Below are 22684 nucleotides of genomic sequence, written 5' to 3'. Positions count from 1 at the left end.
TGTTAATATGGCTTTGGCAAATAAAAATTTAAATTTTCAATTAACCAAGATTTTCGTCTTCCTTGTATACGAATAGAAGACACCGTTTTATTCAAACAACAAATATACCTGTGACAAGCCAGCGCTCTCTAACGTATTGTCTCACATATCAGGTGTTGAAATGTTTATGCGCATGCGCGCGTAACAGCTATACGAGTACCTTTTAAGGATTATTGATATTTTCTTTTATTTTATATTTTGCCCATTTGCTTTTTTCTATGGTGTTTTGTTTCGTTTTTTTTTATTATTTAGTTATGTTAATTTGTTTGAGTGGCTTCTGGAAATATTGGTTATGTTGGTCACGATTTAATGATTTAAGGATTAACATAGAAATTTCTACGTGTGTCAGAATTCATTTTGGATTTTGTTGTGGTATGGCTTCTGTATTTTTTTTGAGAGGGGGATTGGGGAATATTCTTCATCTTGGTAAACTACGATCCTCAAACATTGTTGTTTGGCTTTATATGTGTTTATATAGAGAATTCCTTTTTTCTATCTTTGAATATTGTTGATGAGAAAAAATGCCGAAATGTCATGATATTGTCAACCATAGTTTTTATAATTCCTGGGAATTATTTTCTCATAGCAAAAAATGTATGGCTATTATTATTGTTATTACTATTCTTAGAATCTATAATTGATTGTTGGATAAAAATATACAGTCAGGTTTGTTTGAATTCAAGTTCATCGGAGATAGTCTCACGCAAATTCTTGAGTTGGCATTTTTGTTTAATTATTCCAGGAAGTAAAAAAAAATTAATACTCTTTACCAAAGAGATGATTTAACCCATTTCGCTCCGAGATCTTTTTTTTTTAAGAAAAAATACGTTTTTTAATGTAATTAGGGCTCATTGATGTTAGAAATCTTGACCCAAACCAATTTTCCGCTTTTTCTTGTCCGAAATTTCGAAAAGTCAAGTTTCACATAATTAAAGTCACGTATTTTTTCTGTTAAGGCACGGATACATATAATTGGGTGATAGTTTTTGTTTTAGTTTTATTTTTTTAAATTAATTTAAAAAGTTTCAAAAAATATGGTTTAAGAAATTTCCTTTAAAAACCTTCACTCCCTCACACTCGATTGTAGGGGCTTATGGGATTAGAGAGGAGTTTTGTTTTTTGCTGAAAGAGACTTAATACCTATAACAAAGTTTATTTAAAATTTTACCATTTTGATAAAAAATACGTTTTTTGAAAAATCTTGACTCAAACCATATTCAGATTTTTCATGCTCGAAATTTCGAACAGTCAAGTTTCACACAAGTAAAGTCACACATGTACATATAAATTGTATTTTTTGTTTGTTATGGAACGGTTACATATAATTGGTTAATATTTTCTGTTTTAATTTCATTTTTTTAAATTAAATTAAAAAGTTTAAAAAAATATGGTTTAAATTTCCTTTAAAAACCCTCAGTCCCTCACATTCGATGGTATTGCACATACCGAATTAAAGAAGATTTTTTTACTGACTTAATACCTATAAAAAATTTATTTAAAATTTTTCCATTTTGTTTATAAAAATATTTTTTTTTGAAAAAAGTGATGCGAAAAATCGAGCAGCGGAAACGGTTGCCACAATTGGTGGAATTCTACCAAAAATTGTAGATTTTTTTACTGTTTGGTAGAGTGGTAGAATTATTGATGCTTTCGTAGATTTTGCAGAATATTCCTCTCCAACTAAAAGGTAGTCCATATATTTTCTATAGAAATAAAATTTTGGCAAATTTTTCTATAGAAATAAAATTTTGGCAAATTTTTCTATCGAAATAAAATTTTGACAAAATTTTCTATAGAAATAAAATTTTGGCAAAATTTTCTATAGAAATAAAATTTTGACAAAATTTTCTATAAGAATAAAATTTTGACAAAATTTTCTATAGAAATAAAATTTTGACAAAATTTTCTATAGAAATAAAATTTTGACAACATTTTTTAAGAAATAAAATTTTGACAAAATTTTCTTAGAAATAACATTTTGGCAAAATTTTCTATAGCAAATAAAATGTTGACAAAATTTTCTATAGAAATAAATGGTTGACAAAATTTTCTATAGAAATAAATTCTGACAAAATTTTCAATAAAAATAAAATTTTGACAAAATACAATTTGGCAAAATTTTCTATAGGAATAAAATTTATTTTATTTAAGATTTGTTCATTTTGATATATAAAACATTTTTTTATGCGAAAACTCGCAGAATTCTACCAAAAATTGAAGTTTTTTTTACTGTTTGGTATTCCTCTTCAACTAAGAGGTACTTCACAAATTTTCTATAAGAATAAAATTTTGACAAAATTTGCTACGGAAATAAAATTTTGACAAATTTTCTATAGAAATTAAATTTTGACACATTTTCTATAGAAATAAAATTTTGGCAAAATTTTCTATAGAAATAAAATGTTGACAAAATTTTATATAGAAATAAAATTGTGACTAAATTTTGTATAGAAATAAAATGTTGATTAAATTTTGTATAGAAATAAAGTTTTCACAAAATAGTCTATGGAAATAAAATTGTGACAAAATTTTCTATGGAAATAAAATTTTGACAAAATTTTCTACGGAAATAAAATTTTCTATAGAAATAAAATTTTGACAAAATTTTCTATAGAAATAACATTTTGACAAAATTTCTATAGAAATAAATATTTGACAAAATTTTCTATGGAAATAAAATTTTGACAAAATTTTCTATAGAAATAAAATGTTGACAAAATTTTCTATAGAAATAAAATGTTGACAAAATTTTCTATAGAAATAAAGTTTTGACAAAATTTTCTATAAGAATAAAATTTTGACAAAATTTTCTATAGAAATAAAATTTTGACAAAATTTTCTATAGAAATAAAATTTTGGCAAAATTTTCTATAGAAATTTTGACAAAATTTTTTATAGAAATAAAATTTTGACAAAATTTTGTATAGAAATAAAATTGTGATTAAATTTTGTATAGAAATAAAATGTTGATTACATTTTGTATAGAAATAAAGTTTTCACAAAATTGTCTATAGAAATAAAATTGTGACAAAATTTTCTACGGAAATAAAATTTTGACAAAGTTTTCTATAGATATAGCATATTGACAAAATTTTCTATAGAAATAAATTTTAACAAAATTTTCTACAGAAATAAAATTTTGACGAAATTTTCTATAGAAATAACATTTTGACAAAATTTTCTATAGAAATAAAATTTTGCAAAAGAAAATTTTATTGTTTGGTAGATTTTGGAAAAATTGTTCTCCAAAAGTTCGTAGATTATGTATGCCTCTACAGAAATAAAAATTTGACAAAATTTTCTTCGGAAATAAAAAGTTGACAAAATTTTCTATAAGAATACAATTTTGATAAAATTTTCTATAGAAATAAATTTTGACAAAATTTTCTATAGAAATAAAATTTTGACAAAATTTTCTATGGAAAAAAATTTTGACAAAATTTTCTATAGAAATAAAATGTTGACAAAATTTCCTATAGAAATAAAATTTTAACAAAATTTTCTATAGAAATAAAATTTTGACAAAATTTTCTATAGAAATAAAATTTTAACAAAATTTTCTATAGAAATAAAATTTTGCAAAAAAAAATTATTGTTTGGTAGATTTTGGTAACATTTTTCTCCAAAAGTTGGTAGATTATGTATGCCTCGAGTGGGAGCGAAATGGGTTAATGTCAAATATTGTAAAACATTATGATTTTGCAGTTTTACAATAAAAAACTATAACATATAGAGTAATGCGCATAAGTTGCAATGACCTATACAGATGTAGATGTTCTTAATGTGTATTGCAACTATCGCGTTTAGACATTTTTCAAAATATAACAAGGCCCACTAGATTTCGTTAGCTGTGGTTGAAGTCTCTAATATGTGTGGAGCACATCACATTAGATAAGGGCAAAAATTAATTCAAACTAGAAAATATTATTAGGAAGTCTTTTGTGATATCGAGAAGTGTAGCTCGATTTCAGTTTTATCTCAATAATGAAGGACTTGTTTCTTATCTCCAAGTCTGGAGTGCTTACCGAATACTTTTGGAAGCACCATGAGAGGCAGTTTGCCAGGAATTCATGAATACGTATATACTTACGATTGCTCATATTGAAAATGTCCTGAAGTTATTTCGATGAAAATCCTTATTAGTTTTATGCCGAAATTCTAACAGTTTTGTATTTTATAACAGATTTGTATATAGCCAAAGTTCGTTTCTCATTTGCTTTTCGCTGTAAGGAAGTGTATTTGGAAGAAAAGTATATACTTTTTGTGATAAACGTTTATTCTTTTCCAGGATGTAAAAACAATTTCATAAAGACAAACTCAAAAAAAAAAAAAAACATTGTTTTCTTGCTAATTGCATTTTCCTTTACATCTTTCTGACATCCACGAGGTTCGTAATACCAACAATGTTCGTAATACCAACAATGTAGAAGAAATTATACAATTTTATAAATTTTTAAAATTTGTTTACCTTCGCCTGGATGGAGAATCGAACCGCGGACCATGCACTTTGTAAGCCAACACACTAATCACTGAGCTATGTACCTGTTATGGTCATCAATAGATAAATATCCATATGAGTTATATTTATATAGCATAGCTTGCGGCGCCCACGAACCGAATAAACAAAGTTTATTTAACAGAAACAAACAAAATTTTAGTTTGGCACCGTGGAGCTGTGGCTGCTACGTCCGACTTGCATGCCAAGGATCGTGGGTTCGATCCCTACTTCGACCAAAGTTTTTTTTTTTACATATATTCCAGATATGTTCGGAAGATTCCGAAAAAATGTTCAAAATTACATTGTAGTATATTAAATTTTGAACTGTAAAATGTGTCTTATTAAAGTCAGAAAAGAACAGTGTTTGATATAAACGAAATGGACTGTGTTGTTGTTTCAAAAGTAACTTTTTTTTTATTGAAAAAATAAAAATTTTGTAACAAGCGAATTTTTTGGTGATAAAAGTTTAAAATTTTCGAAGCAATTCAAAAAACTCAAATAAAAGAAAAACGTTTTCGGTACACATTTTGCAAACGTTTTTTTTCTTTGCGTGTAGCCATAGGTTTATGAAAATATGAACCAAATAAGTTTGTTATGGACAATTTCCATTTTTAGTTTTTTTTTTAATAGAATTTTTGATTTTTTGGGCTTTAGGACGTATATTTAAGGAGACCAGAGAATTTTTTTTTTTGTTAAATTTTGATCTTTTAAGAGTCTTTCTGAATTTTAGACATTTTTGAGGATGAGCTAAAGTTGTAGGTCCTTTTGGTTTCTAGACACACATTTAAGGAGATATGAGCAAAATATATCATTAATTTATGTTTTCCATTGAATTTTTAGTTTTTTCTTTGGAGAGTGGTCACGAATCTAGTTTCGACTATGGTAGAGAAATTTAAATTCCCAGCAAAACAAAAAAAAAAAAACGGAAGTGATTTCTTCTAATGTTCATCCAAAAATGCTATTTTTGACATGGCTCATTATAGATCCCAAGACGGACAAAACTGTTTAAAATATGTATTATATATTAGTTATAGTGAAATTATTTTAAGAAATATGTTATTAAGACAGGTATATTTTATATATACCGATATAAAGGGTTTAAAATCTCTCTTTTTAAAATAATATTTAAACTAACAACATTTTCTTGTGTTTACCAAAGAGCATATTAGTGATTATCATTTTTTTTGCTTTTAAAGAAAACTTTTATATGTCGAGAATTTCATTAACATAAAATGAAAAATATTTCTATTTCTAAGAAACAAAATATTGTCGTATGACCAACTTCTTCGATTAATTGCTTTCATGGCTATCATCTATCTAAAAAATATTGACATTTCTAATAACCCAGATTGTGTTAGAGTTTTTACAATAAAGTCCCCTAAAGGTATTGTGTAGCCATGTTCAGAAATTAATTGCCGCTATTTCAAACTTTAATAAAAACAAAATTTGCATAAATTAGTCCAAAACGAAATGCAACAACTAAGACAAAGATATAATGGACACAACTGCCACAATACCAATAATTATTTTACCATAATTTTTCTTTAAATATTATTTTATTTTGGTATTAATTATGCCCCGAGTAGACTGGCTAAGTTGTAAAGAGTTAATGCGCCAAATTTATATGACAAATGGCGTCAATACCAAGGCAGGCAGACTTTAATGTGATTTTCAAGCAAAGCTTGGACATTCAAGTCTATATATGGATTTAGGTACTTGCAAGCTTCTTTGCTCTTCGACGTACGATTGAGGCTTACATTACCCGCCCTTCCCATCCAAACTGATGTGGATTATTTTACGAGCTAAGCACGTACCTCAATGAACATAGGGCGACAAACAAAATGGAAATTAGTATATTTCTTTAGAGAGAAAAAAAAACAAAAACAATTTTTTGCCTTTGCGATGTATTGCCTACTGCAATCATTTATATTGTTGTAGTAATGTAATAGAGTGTGTTTGTGTTTATAACTGCTAACATAGGCAATGCACATTTTGTTGAAGTTTTTATTAATTTCTATCTCTTTATTTCAATTTAACGTTTTTCCTAACTCTCACTCTCTCTCTCCCGCTCGTTGAGAGTACTTAGATATTTATACTCAATTTTCCTTAAGCCATTTGTCAATAACAAAACAATCTCTCTCTTCTAGCTATCACATACAATTACACACTTTAAGCCGTATTCGTATTTTTCTTGATCGTTTATTGTACTTCGTTCAATCGATTGATGGTTCGCCACTTCATTCGTTGTTGGTTAGAAGTTTTTTTTTTACTCTAGAGCTTTTCTACCACAGAACCCAGGCAGGATTGTTAATTGAATGGCAGCAGTAGTTATGTGTATGCGTTTTGTTAAAGTTGAAGGTCTCGCAAAGTTTACGCCTGCGCGGAAAAGTAGTTATGACATACAAAATTTAATTTGCAAGAAAAATAATAATAAGAAAATTAATATAACGAATACATTAGTGTGAAAAAAAGAATAATGCAATATTATGTTATTGGAAAATGTAGTGTTACTACATCCACTAATGACTCTTTTTAAATGCTGTGACCTAGATATGTGAAAAGATTTGTGAACGTTATTTGTTTTTGACTGTTTTATGTAGTGGTTTATTATTTCGTTACTTCAAGCCTTATCTAATAGTTAGCGATTAAATATGGTTTTGAAAATGGATGAAATTGAAATGGATACATTTTGTTGTGGTAAGTTTTTAGTATGGATATGCGATGTGCAAATAATTATTTGTTTTGTATATGTTTATTATTATTTTAATATTAGAAAATGGTTAAGTTAAAAATATAGGCAATTTTAAAATGTCAATTTAAAAATCTTTGTATGTATATTTTAACTGGACCATAAAAACTCAATAGTGGCAGGATGATAAATACGTTAAATGTAAATCAAAAATTTTATTGTACTTTGGACTATAAAGTCTGAAACATGTAAAGTCAAAACCTATATTTTTATAAAAAAAAAACTATTTTCCAATATGATTAAAAACATTTTATTTTTATTTTCCATTATTAATATCCATTTTCTATTAATATTTAATATAATAAACGTGAAAAAAAATAAAAATAACAAATTTAAAAGATTTAGAATAGTTGGAAGTCTGATAGAATCGCCGTATTAGGACTAGGTTGACCGTCCGTCCATTTTTGTTTTCCTCGCAATACATAAGTTACCACTGATTGAAATATTTCTTGAATTAGACACAAAGATGGACACTGCTACCCAGCAAAAAATGGAGCACTATTTCAGCAGGATTGTAAGGGAGAGTACACCCTCACAAAAAATCGCTTCTGTAACATATACTCCCAAACATATTTTGCTTCATGCATATACATTTTTGGGTATTGCCCAAACATTTATATGTTTGATCTCTTCCAATATATAATATGTTTGAAAGCATATTGGTCTAAACAATATATGTTTGGGTAGTCTAAGTTCCAAACATTTTGTATTTTTGCATCCAAATTCAATAATGTTGTCTTCCAAAAAACAATATGTTATTATGTGAACATATAATATTTTTGGAAGCATTTTGCACCCAAAAATATTATATGCTTAAAAAAAATTCTCCCAAACAATATTGTGCTCAAAATTTTATTTATTTATTTATATATTTACAATCATAATGAATTATGAAAATAAACAGGTAATATAGGTGCTAACAACATAGGTTTTCGACCTGAATGCTCAAAATTTTGTTTCTGCCTAATTGTATATTCCCCGACATCTTTCTCACTTCCACGAGATTTTTTAGTTCTTAGCACCTTTTTCTGTAATACAAACATTGTAGAAGAAATTATTCAATTTTATGATTTTTTTATCTTAATTTTACCTTTTGCCGGACGGGGATTCGAACAGCGGACCACACAGTTTGTAAGGATCAAAGAAGTAGCTGATCAATTGCCCAAGGAAAAATAAAATGTTAATTTTGTAATAACAAGCAACAACCACCAACTTAATTCAATATCGCTCCCTGTTAAATAGCGCTTTAAGCTACTAAACACATATATGTTTATAGGCTATTTCTAAATTAATATATGTTTGCATCCAAGCATATTATATTTACAAATATTTTATGTCCCAAACATAATATGTTCTAACATATTAACATATTTGTCCCAAACATGTTATGCTAGTTTATGAACATTATATGCTTGCACTCACAAATATTGTGTTTAAAAATTTGTGTTCCAAACATATAATGTTTATAGCCACACATATGAAAAACAGTCTTTTTCATCCGTGTAGCAACTGCTTCCAAAACAACCGAATCAACGCTGATTTTTGTGGGCGATGTCCCGATTTAAAGCAGCTTCTATATAGCGCTGATATAATTGCCCATTTTAATAACAATATTGCTCAGAAGTGATATATAATCTTGAGTAAAGCATTGTTGGCTTGAAGGAAAACAGCACTACCTTTCATGCATCTATACTGCATGAAGTGGTTGCCAGCAGGGATGGAAATTGCAGTACTGTAGTACTTTTTTGAATACTTTTTCACACTGGTCAATACCGTAGTACCCCCGCGAATGATTAGGTACCTTTTGTGTAGTCATTTTTGAGCCGATATCAGATATATGGTACAACAGTTTTGACAAAATATTTTACAAATTTGGCAAAACAGACAAGTTCATGCGGGAAGAAAATCTCGATATTGTAAAAGTCATAGTCACAAATACGATTTGCTTGAATTTCAATAGTGTTTTAGTCGAAAAAGCACGTGATTCTATATTACGCTTCCACACGAACACTATCTAGATAAGAAAATATTGTCAAAATTGTATTTCTATAGGAAATTATATCAAAATTGTATTTCTATAGGAAATTTTGTCAAAATTTTATTTTTATAGAAAATTTTGTCAAAGTTTTATTTTTATAGAAAATTTTGTAAAAATTTTATTTCTATAGAAAATTTTGTCAAAATTTTATTTTTATAGAAAATTTTGTTAAAATTTTATTTTTTTAAAAAATTTTATTAAAATTTTATTTCTATAGAAAATTTTGTAAAAATTTTATTTCTATAGAAAATTTTGTCAAAATTTTATTTTTATAGAAAATTTTGTTAAAATTTTATTTTTTTAAAAAATTTTATTAAAATTTTATTTCTATGGAAAATTTTTGTCAAAATTTTATTTCTATAGACAATTTTGTCAAAATTTTATTTTTATAGAAAATTTTGTCAAAATTTTATTTCTATAGAAAATTTTGTCAAAATTTTATTTTTATAGAAAATTTTGTTAAAATATTATTTTTATAAAAAATTTTATTAAAATTTTATTTCTATAGAAAATTTTTGTCAAAATTTTATTTCCATAGACAATTTTGTCAAAATTTTATTTTTATAGAAAATTTTGTCAAAATTGTATTTCTATAGGAAATTTTGTCAAAATTTTATTTTTATAGAAAATTTTGTCAAAGTTTTATTTTTATAGAAAATTTTGTAAAAATTTTATTTCTATAGAAAATTTTGTTAAAATTTTATTTTTATAGAAAATTTTGTTAAAATTTTATTTTTTTAAAAAATTTTATTAAAATTTTATTTCTATAGAAAATTTTTGTCAAAATTTTATTTCTATAGACAATTTTGTCAAAATTTTATTTTTATAGAAAATTTTGTCAAAATTTTATTTCTATAGACAATTTTGTTAAAATATTATTTTTATAAAAAATTTTATTAAAATTTTATTTCTATAGAAAATTTTTGTCAAAATTTTATTTCCATAGACAATTTTGTCAAAATTTTATTTTTATAGAAAATTTTGTCAAAATTTTATTTCTATAGAAAATTTTGTCAAAATTTTATTTTTATAGAAAATTTTGTCAAAATTTTATTTCTATAGAAAATTTTGTTAAAATTTTATTTTATAGAAAATTTTGTTAAAATTTTATTGTTATAGAAAATTTTGTCAAAATTTTATTTTTATAGAAAATTTTGTCAAAAAATTTTTTTATAGAAAATTTTGTCAAAATTTTATTTTTATAGAAAATTTTGTTAAAATATTATTTTTATAAAAAATTTTATTAAAATTTTATTTCTATAGAAAATTTTTGTCAAAATTTTATTTCCATAGACAATTTTGTCAAAATTTTATTTTTATAGAAAATTTTGTCAAAATTTTATTTCTATAGAAAATTTTGTCAAAATTTTATTTTTATAGAAAATTTTGTCAAAATTTTATTTCTATAGAAAATTTTGTTAAAATTTTATTTTATAGAAAATTTTGTTAAAATTTTATTGTTATAGAAAATTTTGTCAAAATTTTATTTTTATAGAAAATTTTGTCAAAATTTTTTTTTATAGAAAATTTTGTCAAAATTTTATTTTTATAGAAAATTTTGTTAAAATATTATTTTTATAAAAAAATTTATTAAAATTTTATTTCTATAGAAAACTTTTGTCAAAATTTTATTTCCATAGACAATTTTGTCAAAATTTTATTTTTATAGAAAATTTTGTCAAAATTTTATTTCTATAGAAAATTTTGTCAAAATTTTATTTTTATTTATCCAGAGAAAATTTATGTAGTACCATAAAGTAGAGCTGTGGCAGCCGCGATTACAATGCTACGGTAGTCTTTGTAAGCGAATATAAGACTAAAGAAAGAAAATATTTAAAATTTAGGAGTTGGCAAACAAAATTTTCTTTTCTTTAAAATTCTATTTAAGGGAGCTCCTGACAATAATCTTCCAATGGAATTTTTGTTAAAATTTAGTGAAAAATACTTTTTCGCTCAAAAAAGTACCTTTTTTGTACTTTTTTAAAAATTGTATTTTCCATCCCTGGGTTGCCATAACATAAACGAATGATCATAAACTTGTTTGATTACTCGTTTACGTTATTGCCACCGATTCATGCAGTGTGGATGCACTGCCTACTTTATTGTATACCAAAAAGCGCAATTAAACTCTTACTGCTGAAGTATTTTTTTGCTGGGGTATGTTTGGAAATGTTATAAAACTACGAGTATGTACTTAAAATTAGGCGTATGTTAGTATGGAACTGATTATGATCGATGTGTTCGTATCTCCATGGTATCGACCTTACCACACACTGAAAAAAACGACTATGTTTGGAACTCAAATTTTTTAACACAATATTTTTAAGTGCAAGCATAACATATAATGTTCATAAACTAGCATAACATGTTTGGAACATATATGTTCATATGTTAGAACATATTATGTTTGGCACATAAAATGTTTGTAAATATAATATGCTTAGGGAGCCACCGTGGTGCAATGGTTAGCATGCTCGCCTTGCATACATAAGGTCGTGGGTTCGATTCCTGCTTCGACCGAACACCAAAAATTTTTCAGCGGTGGATTATCCCACCAAAGTAATGCTGGTGACATTTCTGAGGGTTTTAAAAAGCTTCTCTAGGTGGTTTCACTGCAATGTGGAACGCCGTTCGGACTCGGCTATAAAAAGGAGGTCCCTTGTCATTGAGCTTATCATGGAATCGGGCAGCACTCAGTGATAAGAGAGAAGTTCACCAATGTGATATCACAATGGACTGAATAGTCTAAGTGAGCCTGATACATCAAACATATATTAATTTAAAAATAGCCTATAAACATATATGTGTTTAGAAAGAGAGACCTAGAGAGTATGCTGCAAGTAAAATAATGGAAATAACCAATTGGCGCCTTAAAAATATATCCACACAAAGGAAATTTCATTAAAATTTTTTTCTACCAGTGCACGCCCTAAGGTGAAACATAATATGTTCGAATAATACAAACAATATTTTGTTTGAACCAATCCTGAAAATATATATGCTTGAAGCAAAGTGTGTTTGGAGTATATGTTACAGAAGCGATTGTTTTGAGGGTGTAAAAATAAAAACAATAGCTCTAAATCTGGCACATACAATTCTCAATTTAGAAGATAAAAAAAATCGTCGAAATAGGCTTAGCTATAGTGATAAAGTTTATTGGTGAATTTTACAAAAAAACAAAAATAAATGTAAACAAAAATTTTAATGGAATTAATTCATGATCTATATAACCCACTGCACATTTACATTCATCCCATATTTACAATATATTCCAGTCTATATTTGTAAACAAAAACATTTGTTTAACATTTACCATTACAAAGCATTAATGTCAAAACTAACAGAAAAACATCAACAATAAATATGACAGCCTGCAACGGAAAAAGCCACACATGCATCAGGAAATTCACCCCAAGTAACCCATTAAGTAAAGTTGAGATGGAAGACAATCATGAAAATGAATGATTGAAAGCAAGCATCAAAAATAGGACCGCCCAAGAGGAGGACATACAAAAGTGAAAAAAAGAATGAATTAACAAAAATGCTTAGGAAACGTTTCCTTTAGTAAAAGCATGGCTTTCAATATAAATCGACATGTTTGTATGTGGGTGTGATTTTTAGGTTATATAGTCATGTAGTAATTTCCTCGTAAAATATACAAAATTTACATATTTTTTATGGTTGGACTTCATAAACGTATATACAAAATTTAATGTTTTTGTATACTAAGAATTCAAACACACATGCAAGGCTTATTAAACTACTCATACTCATACACATAACAATGTAACAAGCGAATCATTGAAAGCAGTTACTTTATTTTAAAATAACTGATGTATTGGTTTATAAATGTAGTGGCTTTAAAATATCTCTTTATTTTAAAGGCTATGCTTAATCCCACTCGTTGTGTGTATGTGTGTGTGTTTGAGTGGGTGAAATACAACGAACATCCATGAATATCCATCACTTACTCGCAACATAAATTTGAATAAATTGCGTATGCTTAGTGCTCGTTTAGTACTCACTCACTAAGTTAGTTCGTGTTGTATATGAACGATTTCCGGTGCGTTTGTTTTTTTTTTTTTCATCTTTATACCCCCTTGTATATTTACAATAACAACGCCAACATCAGACAGAGCGAGAGAGGGCAGTTTAAACTGCACTGTAGAACATCGATACAGACACAGATGTGTGAATTTTAAAAACATTTCTCATACATGTAGTACCTCAAGCACACATACTAAAATCAAAAACACTGTTTTTTGTTTGGTATTTGATGAAGTAAAACCGAATAGGGAATAAAAACAATAACATAAAATAGAGGATGGTATGATGAGGTTGGGAAAACAATGGAAAATGTTAAAAAAATGATAGGGAATATTTTAAATCAATCAATTAATTCCTTGAATTTAATGTCTAATAAACTCGTATTAAAATTGTAATAGTAATTTTTAGTATTTTGTTAAAATAATTTGTGTGCACAGATAATTTAGCGATACAATCGCTAAATTAATTGATCCAAGAAATTTTTAATTGAATTTGTTACAATCACGAAAATGATGTTATTAATTAGAGAATTAAAAATATAGCTGTTAAAAAATTATAAATTAATTTCTTATGCACTTTTAATTAGCTTTTTAATCCAATTCAATTCAAAATTTAATTGATTTTGATTTCAAAAAACATCAATTTATCAATTGAAACAATCAATTATTTAGTCGAATTTCACCTTCTTTTTAAATAATTTTTTTTTATTGAATTATGGGTAGGATATGGATTAACATGATAATGAGTGAAAAAGAAACCTACAATAAAAAAAAATAAATGAAGAAAGAGGAAGCCCTCTCAAAATAAACCTAGCCAAATGCACTCAAAACGATATATTTGTACAAAAATTTATTCAAGCAATATTTTTAATTGTATTTTTGGTTTGGAGATATATTTTTTTTAAATTAAATTGTAAATTGCGATAATTAATATTTTAATTAAGAACGTAAGATTCCATAATCATTTTCTCAATTGTGTACACTCAACAAAAGTGAACCCTCCAGGGGACTTAATCAGAACGGAAACATATATATCCAAGCATGTTTAGATTTGTATCTGGCGTTTTCTTTTCTATTGATCAAGTTCTTTTATCTTTTTAGTCCATAAAGCCTGAATAATAAAAAAAAAAAAATACAAATGAAGTCCAGTTTAGTCCATGACATTCTATTATATAATATTTCTGTAATATGAGAAAGTTTCCTTGGCATTTATAATTTTTGTGTTTTCCTTAGCTAAACGAATTTAAAAAAAAAAAAAAAAAACAAATTATACTCAAATGAAATGTAAAGATTTGCTAAATTCATATTTTCAACCAATAGTTCAGTACACGCAAAAAAATAATTCTTTCCTCCCAAACGAAATTTTAGACAAACAAAGTTCGTTTCTCATTTGCTTTTCGTTGAAAGGAAGTGTATTTGGAAGAAAAGTATATACTTTTTGTGATAAACGTTTATTCTTTTCCAGGATGTAAAAACAATTTCATAAAGACTAACTCAAAAAAAAAATTTTTTCTGCCTAATTGCATTTTCCCTCACATCTTTCTCACTTCCACGAAGTTTTTTAGTTCTTGGCACCTTTTTCTGTAATACAAACAATGAAGAAGAAATTATACGATTTTATAAATTTTTAAATTTTTTTTACCTTTCGCCCGGACGGAGAATGGAACCGCGGACCATGCAATTTTTAAGCCAACACACTATCCACTGAGCTATGTAGCCGTTATTGTCATCAATAGACAAATACCCACATAAGTTATATTTATATAGCATAGCTTGCGGCGCCCACGAACCGAAAAAAAAAGTTTATTTAACAGAAATAAACATTTAGTTTGGCACCGTGGAGCAGTGGTTGCTACGTCCGTTGCATGCCAAGGGTCGTGGGTTCGATCCCTGCTTCGACAAAAGTTGTTTTTTTTACATATATTCCAAATATGGTCGGAAGATTCCGAAAAAATGTTCAACTTTACATTCTACTACATTAAATTTTTACTATGAACTGTAAAATGTGTCTTATTAAAAACCTAAAGTCAGAAAAGAACTGTGTTTGATATAAACGAAATGGACTGTGTTGTTGGTTCAAAAATAACATTTTTTATTAAAAAAATTAACTTTTTGTAACAAACGAATTTTTTTTGGTGATAAAAGTGTATACTTTTCGAAGCAATTCAAAAAACTCTAACAAAAGAAAAACGTTTTCGGTACACGTTTTCCAAACGTTTTTTTCTTTGCGTGTATTTCTTAAAATTTTACCACAAATGCGCCCATGGTAAACTTTGTATGGCGTTAAAGATTTTTTTTTTAATTTTTAATTAAAATTTTGTCCATCAAACTACGAGATTTTCTTTAACAAAAATTTATTATCACTAATAACATTTTCTTGGATTTGTTCAAAAATGTTTACTTATCATTTAACTCCATTTTTTCCTTCAATCTACGAAATATTCTTTAACAAGTGAAAAAAAAATAATTATGTCTAAAAAATGTTCTTGAGTTTGTTGAAAAATATTTACCTAGTTTTGTGAAATCAGTGTGACATCTGTGTTTGCAATACAGTTTAGTAAAATTTTTCTAAAATTAATCAATATTTTCCTTCCTGGCAGGTTCACTTTTTTCCTAGTTAAACAGAAATAAAAGTCAAGGAAACATTCACAAAACATAATAATTCCATGAACTCAAATAGAATTAAATTGGCTTTAGTGCCATATAGGGTTCATTTTTTTTGAGTGTATTGTAGAGTGCTTTGGATTGCATTTGTTTGCGTCATAATTTTAATTCTAAAATATATATTTTTTGTACTTATAATTCTGCCCGTCTGTAAGGATTGTAATCCATAGATTTAAATTATATTTAGCCTATAGATACAAATATAATTTAACTGCAAAATGTAACTAATTTCAATTAAAAAATAAAAATAAATTTAATTTATTTATATTTAATTAAACACAACTAAATTAAAAGTAAATAATATCAAATTGTCATAAATAAAAATAAATCGAATAATGTAGTAGTCAATTTGTTAACTTGACCCTTTGAATTTTTCTATTTTTGAGATTTTTTTTTCTTCTAAATTGACTGAATTTTTTTCTTCTAAATTGACTCGTTTCTGTCTGAAACCATCTACATCTTCATTATTCTTTCTTTTTCTAGTGAGATATTCCCTTCTTTCGAACATATCATACCACACACATCACTAAGGAAAATTCACGTCCTATAGGAAATTGTTTTTAAAACTATTTTCATAGAATGCACACACAAATGAGCTACCACAAAGCCAAAACAAAAAATGAATACAAATAAGATGAAGAAAAAAAACAAAAACTAATATCACGAGCTATCTATTTTTTCATGAGTTCTTTTTCTATTTTTGATACACCTTTTACAACTTGGAAAGAAGCACACGCACACAAAACGTTTGCTCAAGCAAACATATCCACTAACTAAAGAATGAAAACAAAAAATTGAACATCTGTTGCAGGGATTTCTTGCTAGTGCTACTGCATTTGAATAAATGCACGCGATGTATGTAGATTTCCCCCCTTTAAATATATAGAGCTCCCAGATATTTTATAGGCTTTTGTTAATGCATGTCAATATAAAGGCTGCTAGCTTGCTCCCCTTTTGAACGATTTATTTGTTGTCCTGTTGGAAAGCAAACAAAAAAAAAAATGGAAATTAATGAAACTACATATTCAAGAAGATAAGTTGTGAATGCACACAAACAAGTAAACCTTTGGTGTTTCCAATGTATCAACCCCACTGGGCCATGTGTAATTAGAAACTCTCAAGCGTAGCTTAATGTCTAGACGAGGGATATGCAATTTTCAATTCAAAAGAAAAATAATATTAAATATTTTGATCCTTTTTCTTTGCATAGAATACATTTACATGACTTTGTGATTTTGTAAGATTAATCAGTAATCAATAATGGAAACACTATGTATTTAATGTAATAATATGAATTTATGATAGGAAATAAATGTATTGTGAAGCGGATAATATTTAAAAAAGTTTTTTTAGTATTGCAATATTATTTATTTATTTCGCCTAGGAAAATGTTCCGTACAAACTAATGCTTAATAATAAAAAATAGTACATGTTGTTTTAAAGACTATTATTTTATTAGGGGTTTTTATTGTTTGGGGAATTTGTAGTAGTAACATTTATAGTTAATTCAAATATGTTAAATTAAATGGATTTAAATGAAACAAAATTAATTTGTATCAAAAAATTCAGTTGATATAAATTAAGATAAAAAACAAAATAAAACTACAAATGTTTTGCTCTGCCTATGTAATGCTGATAATACTTCTGAGCTTAGTTGATTCTTCTCTACACACAGAAAAAAGTTAACCCACCATGGAAAAAATGTACTAGAAAATTTTAACAAAAATATTTTAGTAATTGCAACATGATCCAAATTATTTAAAAAAATTTTGTAAAATTGAAGAAAATTTATTAAAAGTAATAAATCTTGTTTTTCTGTTGTTTAAAAATAATTTCATATTTTGAAAGAAAAAAATCGGAACTAAAAAAAAAGTTCTAGGCGTACACAGACACAGGTAAAATTTACTCATTTGAGGAAGTGACAAGTGATGAATAATGGGTTTTACGTATATGAGCCCGAAAGTAAACAATAGTCCAAAGTTCGACACCTAGATGAAGCGGATAATGCTTTCAGAATGCAACTTTTGAAGATACCTCAATCAGATTGGCAGAAATGCTTGGAAAATTGGTTCAAATGCATGCAAATGTGTTTAAATCTTAATAGGGAATATATTGACAAAAAAAAAAAATTAAACGATTACGATTATCAATATTTATTTTTGTTCTTTTTTCTCGAAATATAAAAAGCAAATTTCTTTGGAGTTGGATTTTATGCTTGGAATAATTATTCAGAATGTAGTATGCAATTTAACTAATTTTAATATTTTCGTTTGTCAAAGACAAAAACAACAAGTATATACGGCCGTAAGTTCGGTCAGGTCGAAGCTTATGTACCCTCCACCATGGATTGCGTAGAAACTTCTACTGAAGACTGTCATCCATAGTCGAATTACTTGGGTTGCCGTAACACTTGCCGATGGCAAGGTATCTTATAACTTTACGAGGTATATATTAAACTAAAAAAGGTCGATTACATACGTAAATAATTAAGTTTGACAAAATTTTCTATAGAAATAATATTTTGGCAAAATAAAATTTTGACAACATTTTCTATAGAAGTAAAATTTGAACAAAATTTTCTACAAAAATAAAATTTTAACAAAATTTTCTATAGAAATAATATTTTGACAAAATGTTCTATAGAAATAATATTTTGACAACATTTTCTATAGAAATAAAATGTTGACAAAATTCTCTATAGAAATAAAATTTTGACAACATGTTCTATAGAAATAAAATTTCGACAACATTTTCTATAGAAATAAAATTTTGACAAAATTCTCTATAGAAATAAAATTTTAACAAAACTTTCTACAGAAATAAAATTTTGACAAAATTTTCTATAGAAATAACATTTTGAAAAAATTTTCTGTAGAAATAAAATGTTGACAAAATTTTCGATAGAATTAAATTTTTGACAACATTCTCTATAGAATTAAAATGTTGACAACATTTTAATAAAATGTTGGTAGATTATTTTTGGCTCGAGTGGCAACCATGATTATGAACCGATATGGACGAAATCTGGGGATCAATTTATATGGGGGCTATATATAATTATGGACCGATATGGACCAATTTTTGCATGGTTGTTAGAGACCATATACTAGCACCATGTACCAAATGTCAGCCAGATCGAATGAAATTTGCTTCTCTTAGAGGCTCCGCAAGCCAAATCGGGGGATCGGTTTATATGGAGGCTATATATAGTTATGGACCGATGTGGACCAATTTTTGCATGGTTGTTAGAGACCATGTACCAAATTTCAGCCGGATCGGATGAAATTTGCTTCTCTTAGAGGCCTCGCAAGCCAAATCGGGGGATCGGTGTATATGGGGGCTATATATAATTATGGACCGATGTGGACCAATTTTTGCATGGTTGTTAGAGACCATATACTAACACCATGTACCAAATTTCAGCCGGATCGGATGAAATTTGCTTCTCTTAGAGGCCTCGCAAGCCAAATTTGGGGGTCCGTTTATATGGGGGCTATACGTAAAAGTGGACCCATATGGCCCATTTGCAATACCATCTGACCTACATCAATAACAACTACTTGTGCCAAGTTTGCAGTCGATAGCTTGTTTCGTTCCGAAGTTAGCATGATTTCAACAGACGGACGGACGGACATGCTTAGATCGACTCAGAATTTCACCACGACCCAGAATATATATACATTATGGGGTCTTAGAGCAATATTTCGATGTGTTACTAACGGAACACCCCCATCCTATGGTGGGGGGGTATAAAAAATCAGATTGTGATCCATTTTGGATTGGATTATTTTCAATTATAAATTGAGAACTTAGTTTTTGAAAAGAATCGATTGGTGAAGCCGAATTCGGAAGCAGCACTTCAATATTTAACAAGTATATACGGCCGTAAGTTCGGCCAGGCCGAATCTTATGTACCCTCCACCATGGATTGCGTAGAAACTTCTACGAAAGACTGTCATCCACAAATTTCAACTCACTGGGATGAAATTTGCTCCTCCAAGAGGCTCCAAAACCAAATCTCGGGATCGGTTTATATGGGGTCTATAAATGATTATGGACTGATATGGACCACTTTTGGCATGGTTGTTAAATATCATATACTACCACCACGTACCAAATTTCAACCAGATCGGATGAATTTTGCTTCTCCAAAAGGCACCGGAGGACAAATCTGGCGATCGGTTTATATGGGAGCTATATATAATTTTGGACTGATAGGAACCAATTCCTGCATGGTTGTTGGATACCATATACTAACATCACGTACCAAATTTCAACCGAATGGGAAGAATTTTGCTCTTCCAAGATGCTCCGGAGGTCAAATCTGGGGATCGGTTTATATAGGGCCTATATATAATTATGAACCGATATCGACCAATTTTTGCATGGGTGTTTGAGGCCATGTATTAACATCACGTACCAAATTTCAACTGAATCAGATGAATTTTGGTCTTCCAAGAGGCTCCGGAGGTCAAATCTGGTGATCGGTTTATATGGGGGCTATATATAATTATGGACCGATATGGACCAATTTTTGCATGGTTCTTAGAGACCATATACTAACACCATGTACCAAATGTCAGCCATATCGAATGAAATTTGCTTCTCTTAGAGGCTCCGCAAGCCAAATCGGGGGATCGGTTTATATGGGGGCTATATATAATTATGGACCGATGTGGACCAATTTTTGCATGGTTGTTAGAGACCATATACTAACACCATGTACCAAATTTCAGCCGGATCGGATGAAATTTGCTTCTCTTAGAGGCTCCGCAAGCCAAATAGGGGGATCGGTTTATATGGGCGCTATATATAATTATGGACCGATGTGGACCAAGTTGTGCTTGGTTGTTAGAGACCATATACTAATACCATGTACCAAATTTCAGCCGGATCGGATGAAATTTGCTTCTCTTAGAGGCCTCGCAAGCCAAATTTGGGGGTCCGTTTATATGGGGGCTATACGTAAAAGTGGACCGATATGGCCCATTTGCAATACCATCCGACCTACATCAATAACAACTACTTGTTCCAAGTTTCAAGTCGATAGCTTGTTTCGTTCGGAAGTTAGCGTGATTTCAACAGACGGACGGACGGACGGACATGCTCAGATCGACTCAGAATTTCACCACGACCCAGAATATATATACTTTATGGGGTCTTAGATCAATATTTCGACGTGTTACAAACGGAATGACAAAGCTAATATACCCCCCATCCTATGGTGGAGGGTATAATAAATTTATTTTTCTATTTTATTCATTTATTTTTTTTTTGATTTCGTAAAGGTAATACAACAAGATCTTAAATCTTATAATTTAAAGTACCAACTTATTATATTCCAAATGTTATATTGAAGTCCTCATTCCAGAGTACGCTAAGTCGACTTAGTATTTTGTGATGGAGTTCATTGTTTTTTATTCGAATTGATGTGAATTGCATCGTGTCAAAAATTCGAATTTATTGGACACTTCTATCAAAAGTTATGTTTAATATTGTACGTAGCCTGCGACTACAGTTTTAAACATTTCCAATCCAAAAAAGGGCAAAAGGCTTTTTTTGTTTACCGTGGTCTAAGTAATTTTTAGCCATGTTCTATTATCACTATTTTGAATTTGTACATACTAAAAAAATCTACAATACACATGATTTTAAGACCGAAAAAAGTGAATTTATATTTTATACGGTTTTTGAGAAATTCCAAAAAAGAAAAAAAAACTTTGAACTTGTTTCCTGTAAAATTTACACATGATTTTAAGACCGAAAAAAGTGAATTTATATCTTATATGGTTTTTGAGAAATTCCAAAAAAAAAACTTTGAACTTCTTTCCTGTAAAATTTACACATGATTTTAAGACCGAAAAAAGTTAATTTATATCTTATACGGTTTTTGAGAAATTAAGAAAAAAACTCAACTTATTTCCCATAAAATGCAGTTTTTAATCATAGCGTACTTTGGAATGTAGACATCGATATGTAACAAAATATAAACGTAGTATAAGTTGTATTTTGAAGATATTAAAATAATAAATAACGTATGACAAAAAAAACATAGTGCAAATAGTGAAAAATAAAAATTGTAATTAAAAACAATATATATTATTTTCTTTAAGTAAATATTTCTTTTTGAATAAATTAACATTGCTTATAGTTTGTAATTTCCTTACTGCATTCCTATTTGGAAATATTTTATGCTGTATTACTGCATTCTCATTTTGGAAAATTTTTTGCTTTGTAAATGCATTTATAAAAATAGACATATTACTCAATAAATCATTTGGGATGTTATCGAGCATTATTAAAAGTTGGCGAACATTATACGGACGGACATTATACATATACATTTTTCCAAATTCAATAGAATTCATCCTGTGTCGAAAAAGCGCCTCTCTAAGATATCCTACTCATATTGTTATTGTTATTTACTCTATGTTTCACTAAAAATTTACACTTCATTTAATGACCAAACATCTTAATAAACGGAACGGAATTCTGGGAAGCTCTTAGATCAAGCATAACCTAAGAAACAATTGGCTGTCAGCAACGGAGGGCCAATAAAAATGCAATTCCTTTTCAAATGCTTTATCTATGGTTGCTTGCAAAAGATTTATAAATTCTTGAGAAATTCAAATGAAAAATATGCTCAAAGA

General features: G+C 27.9%; 1 protein-coding gene across 3 annotated transcripts in view; it reads left to right on the top strand.

Moving 5' to 3' along the window:
- Positions 1 to 22684, top strand: part of stumps (DBB domain-containing protein stumps) — a 269256-nt gene that overhangs the window by 212018 nt on the left and 34554 nt on the right. Inside the window, exon 1 of one of the 3 annotated variants that reach the window (XM_075292691.1) lies at positions 6886 to 7234. The exons of the other annotated variants lie outside the window; for them this stretch is intronic. Within the exon in view, the coding sequence (XP_075148806.1) occupies positions 7189 to 7234 (46 nt within the window). The 5' untranslated portion in view covers positions 6886 to 7188. Of the gene's footprint in view, positions 1 to 6885; positions 7235 to 22684 lie in introns of those variants that run through there. 3 annotated transcript variants of the gene reach the window in all.

This window comes from Haematobia irritans, chromosome 1 (assembly GCF_050003625.1).
Source record: "Haematobia irritans isolate KBUSLIRL chromosome 1, ASM5000362v1, whole genome shotgun sequence".
Taxonomy (NCBI): Eukaryota; Metazoa; Arthropoda; class Insecta; order Diptera; family Muscidae; genus Haematobia; species Haematobia irritans.
The sequence above is the reverse complement of the archived record's forward strand: the minus strand, read 5'-3'. Positions and strand labels throughout refer to the sequence as shown.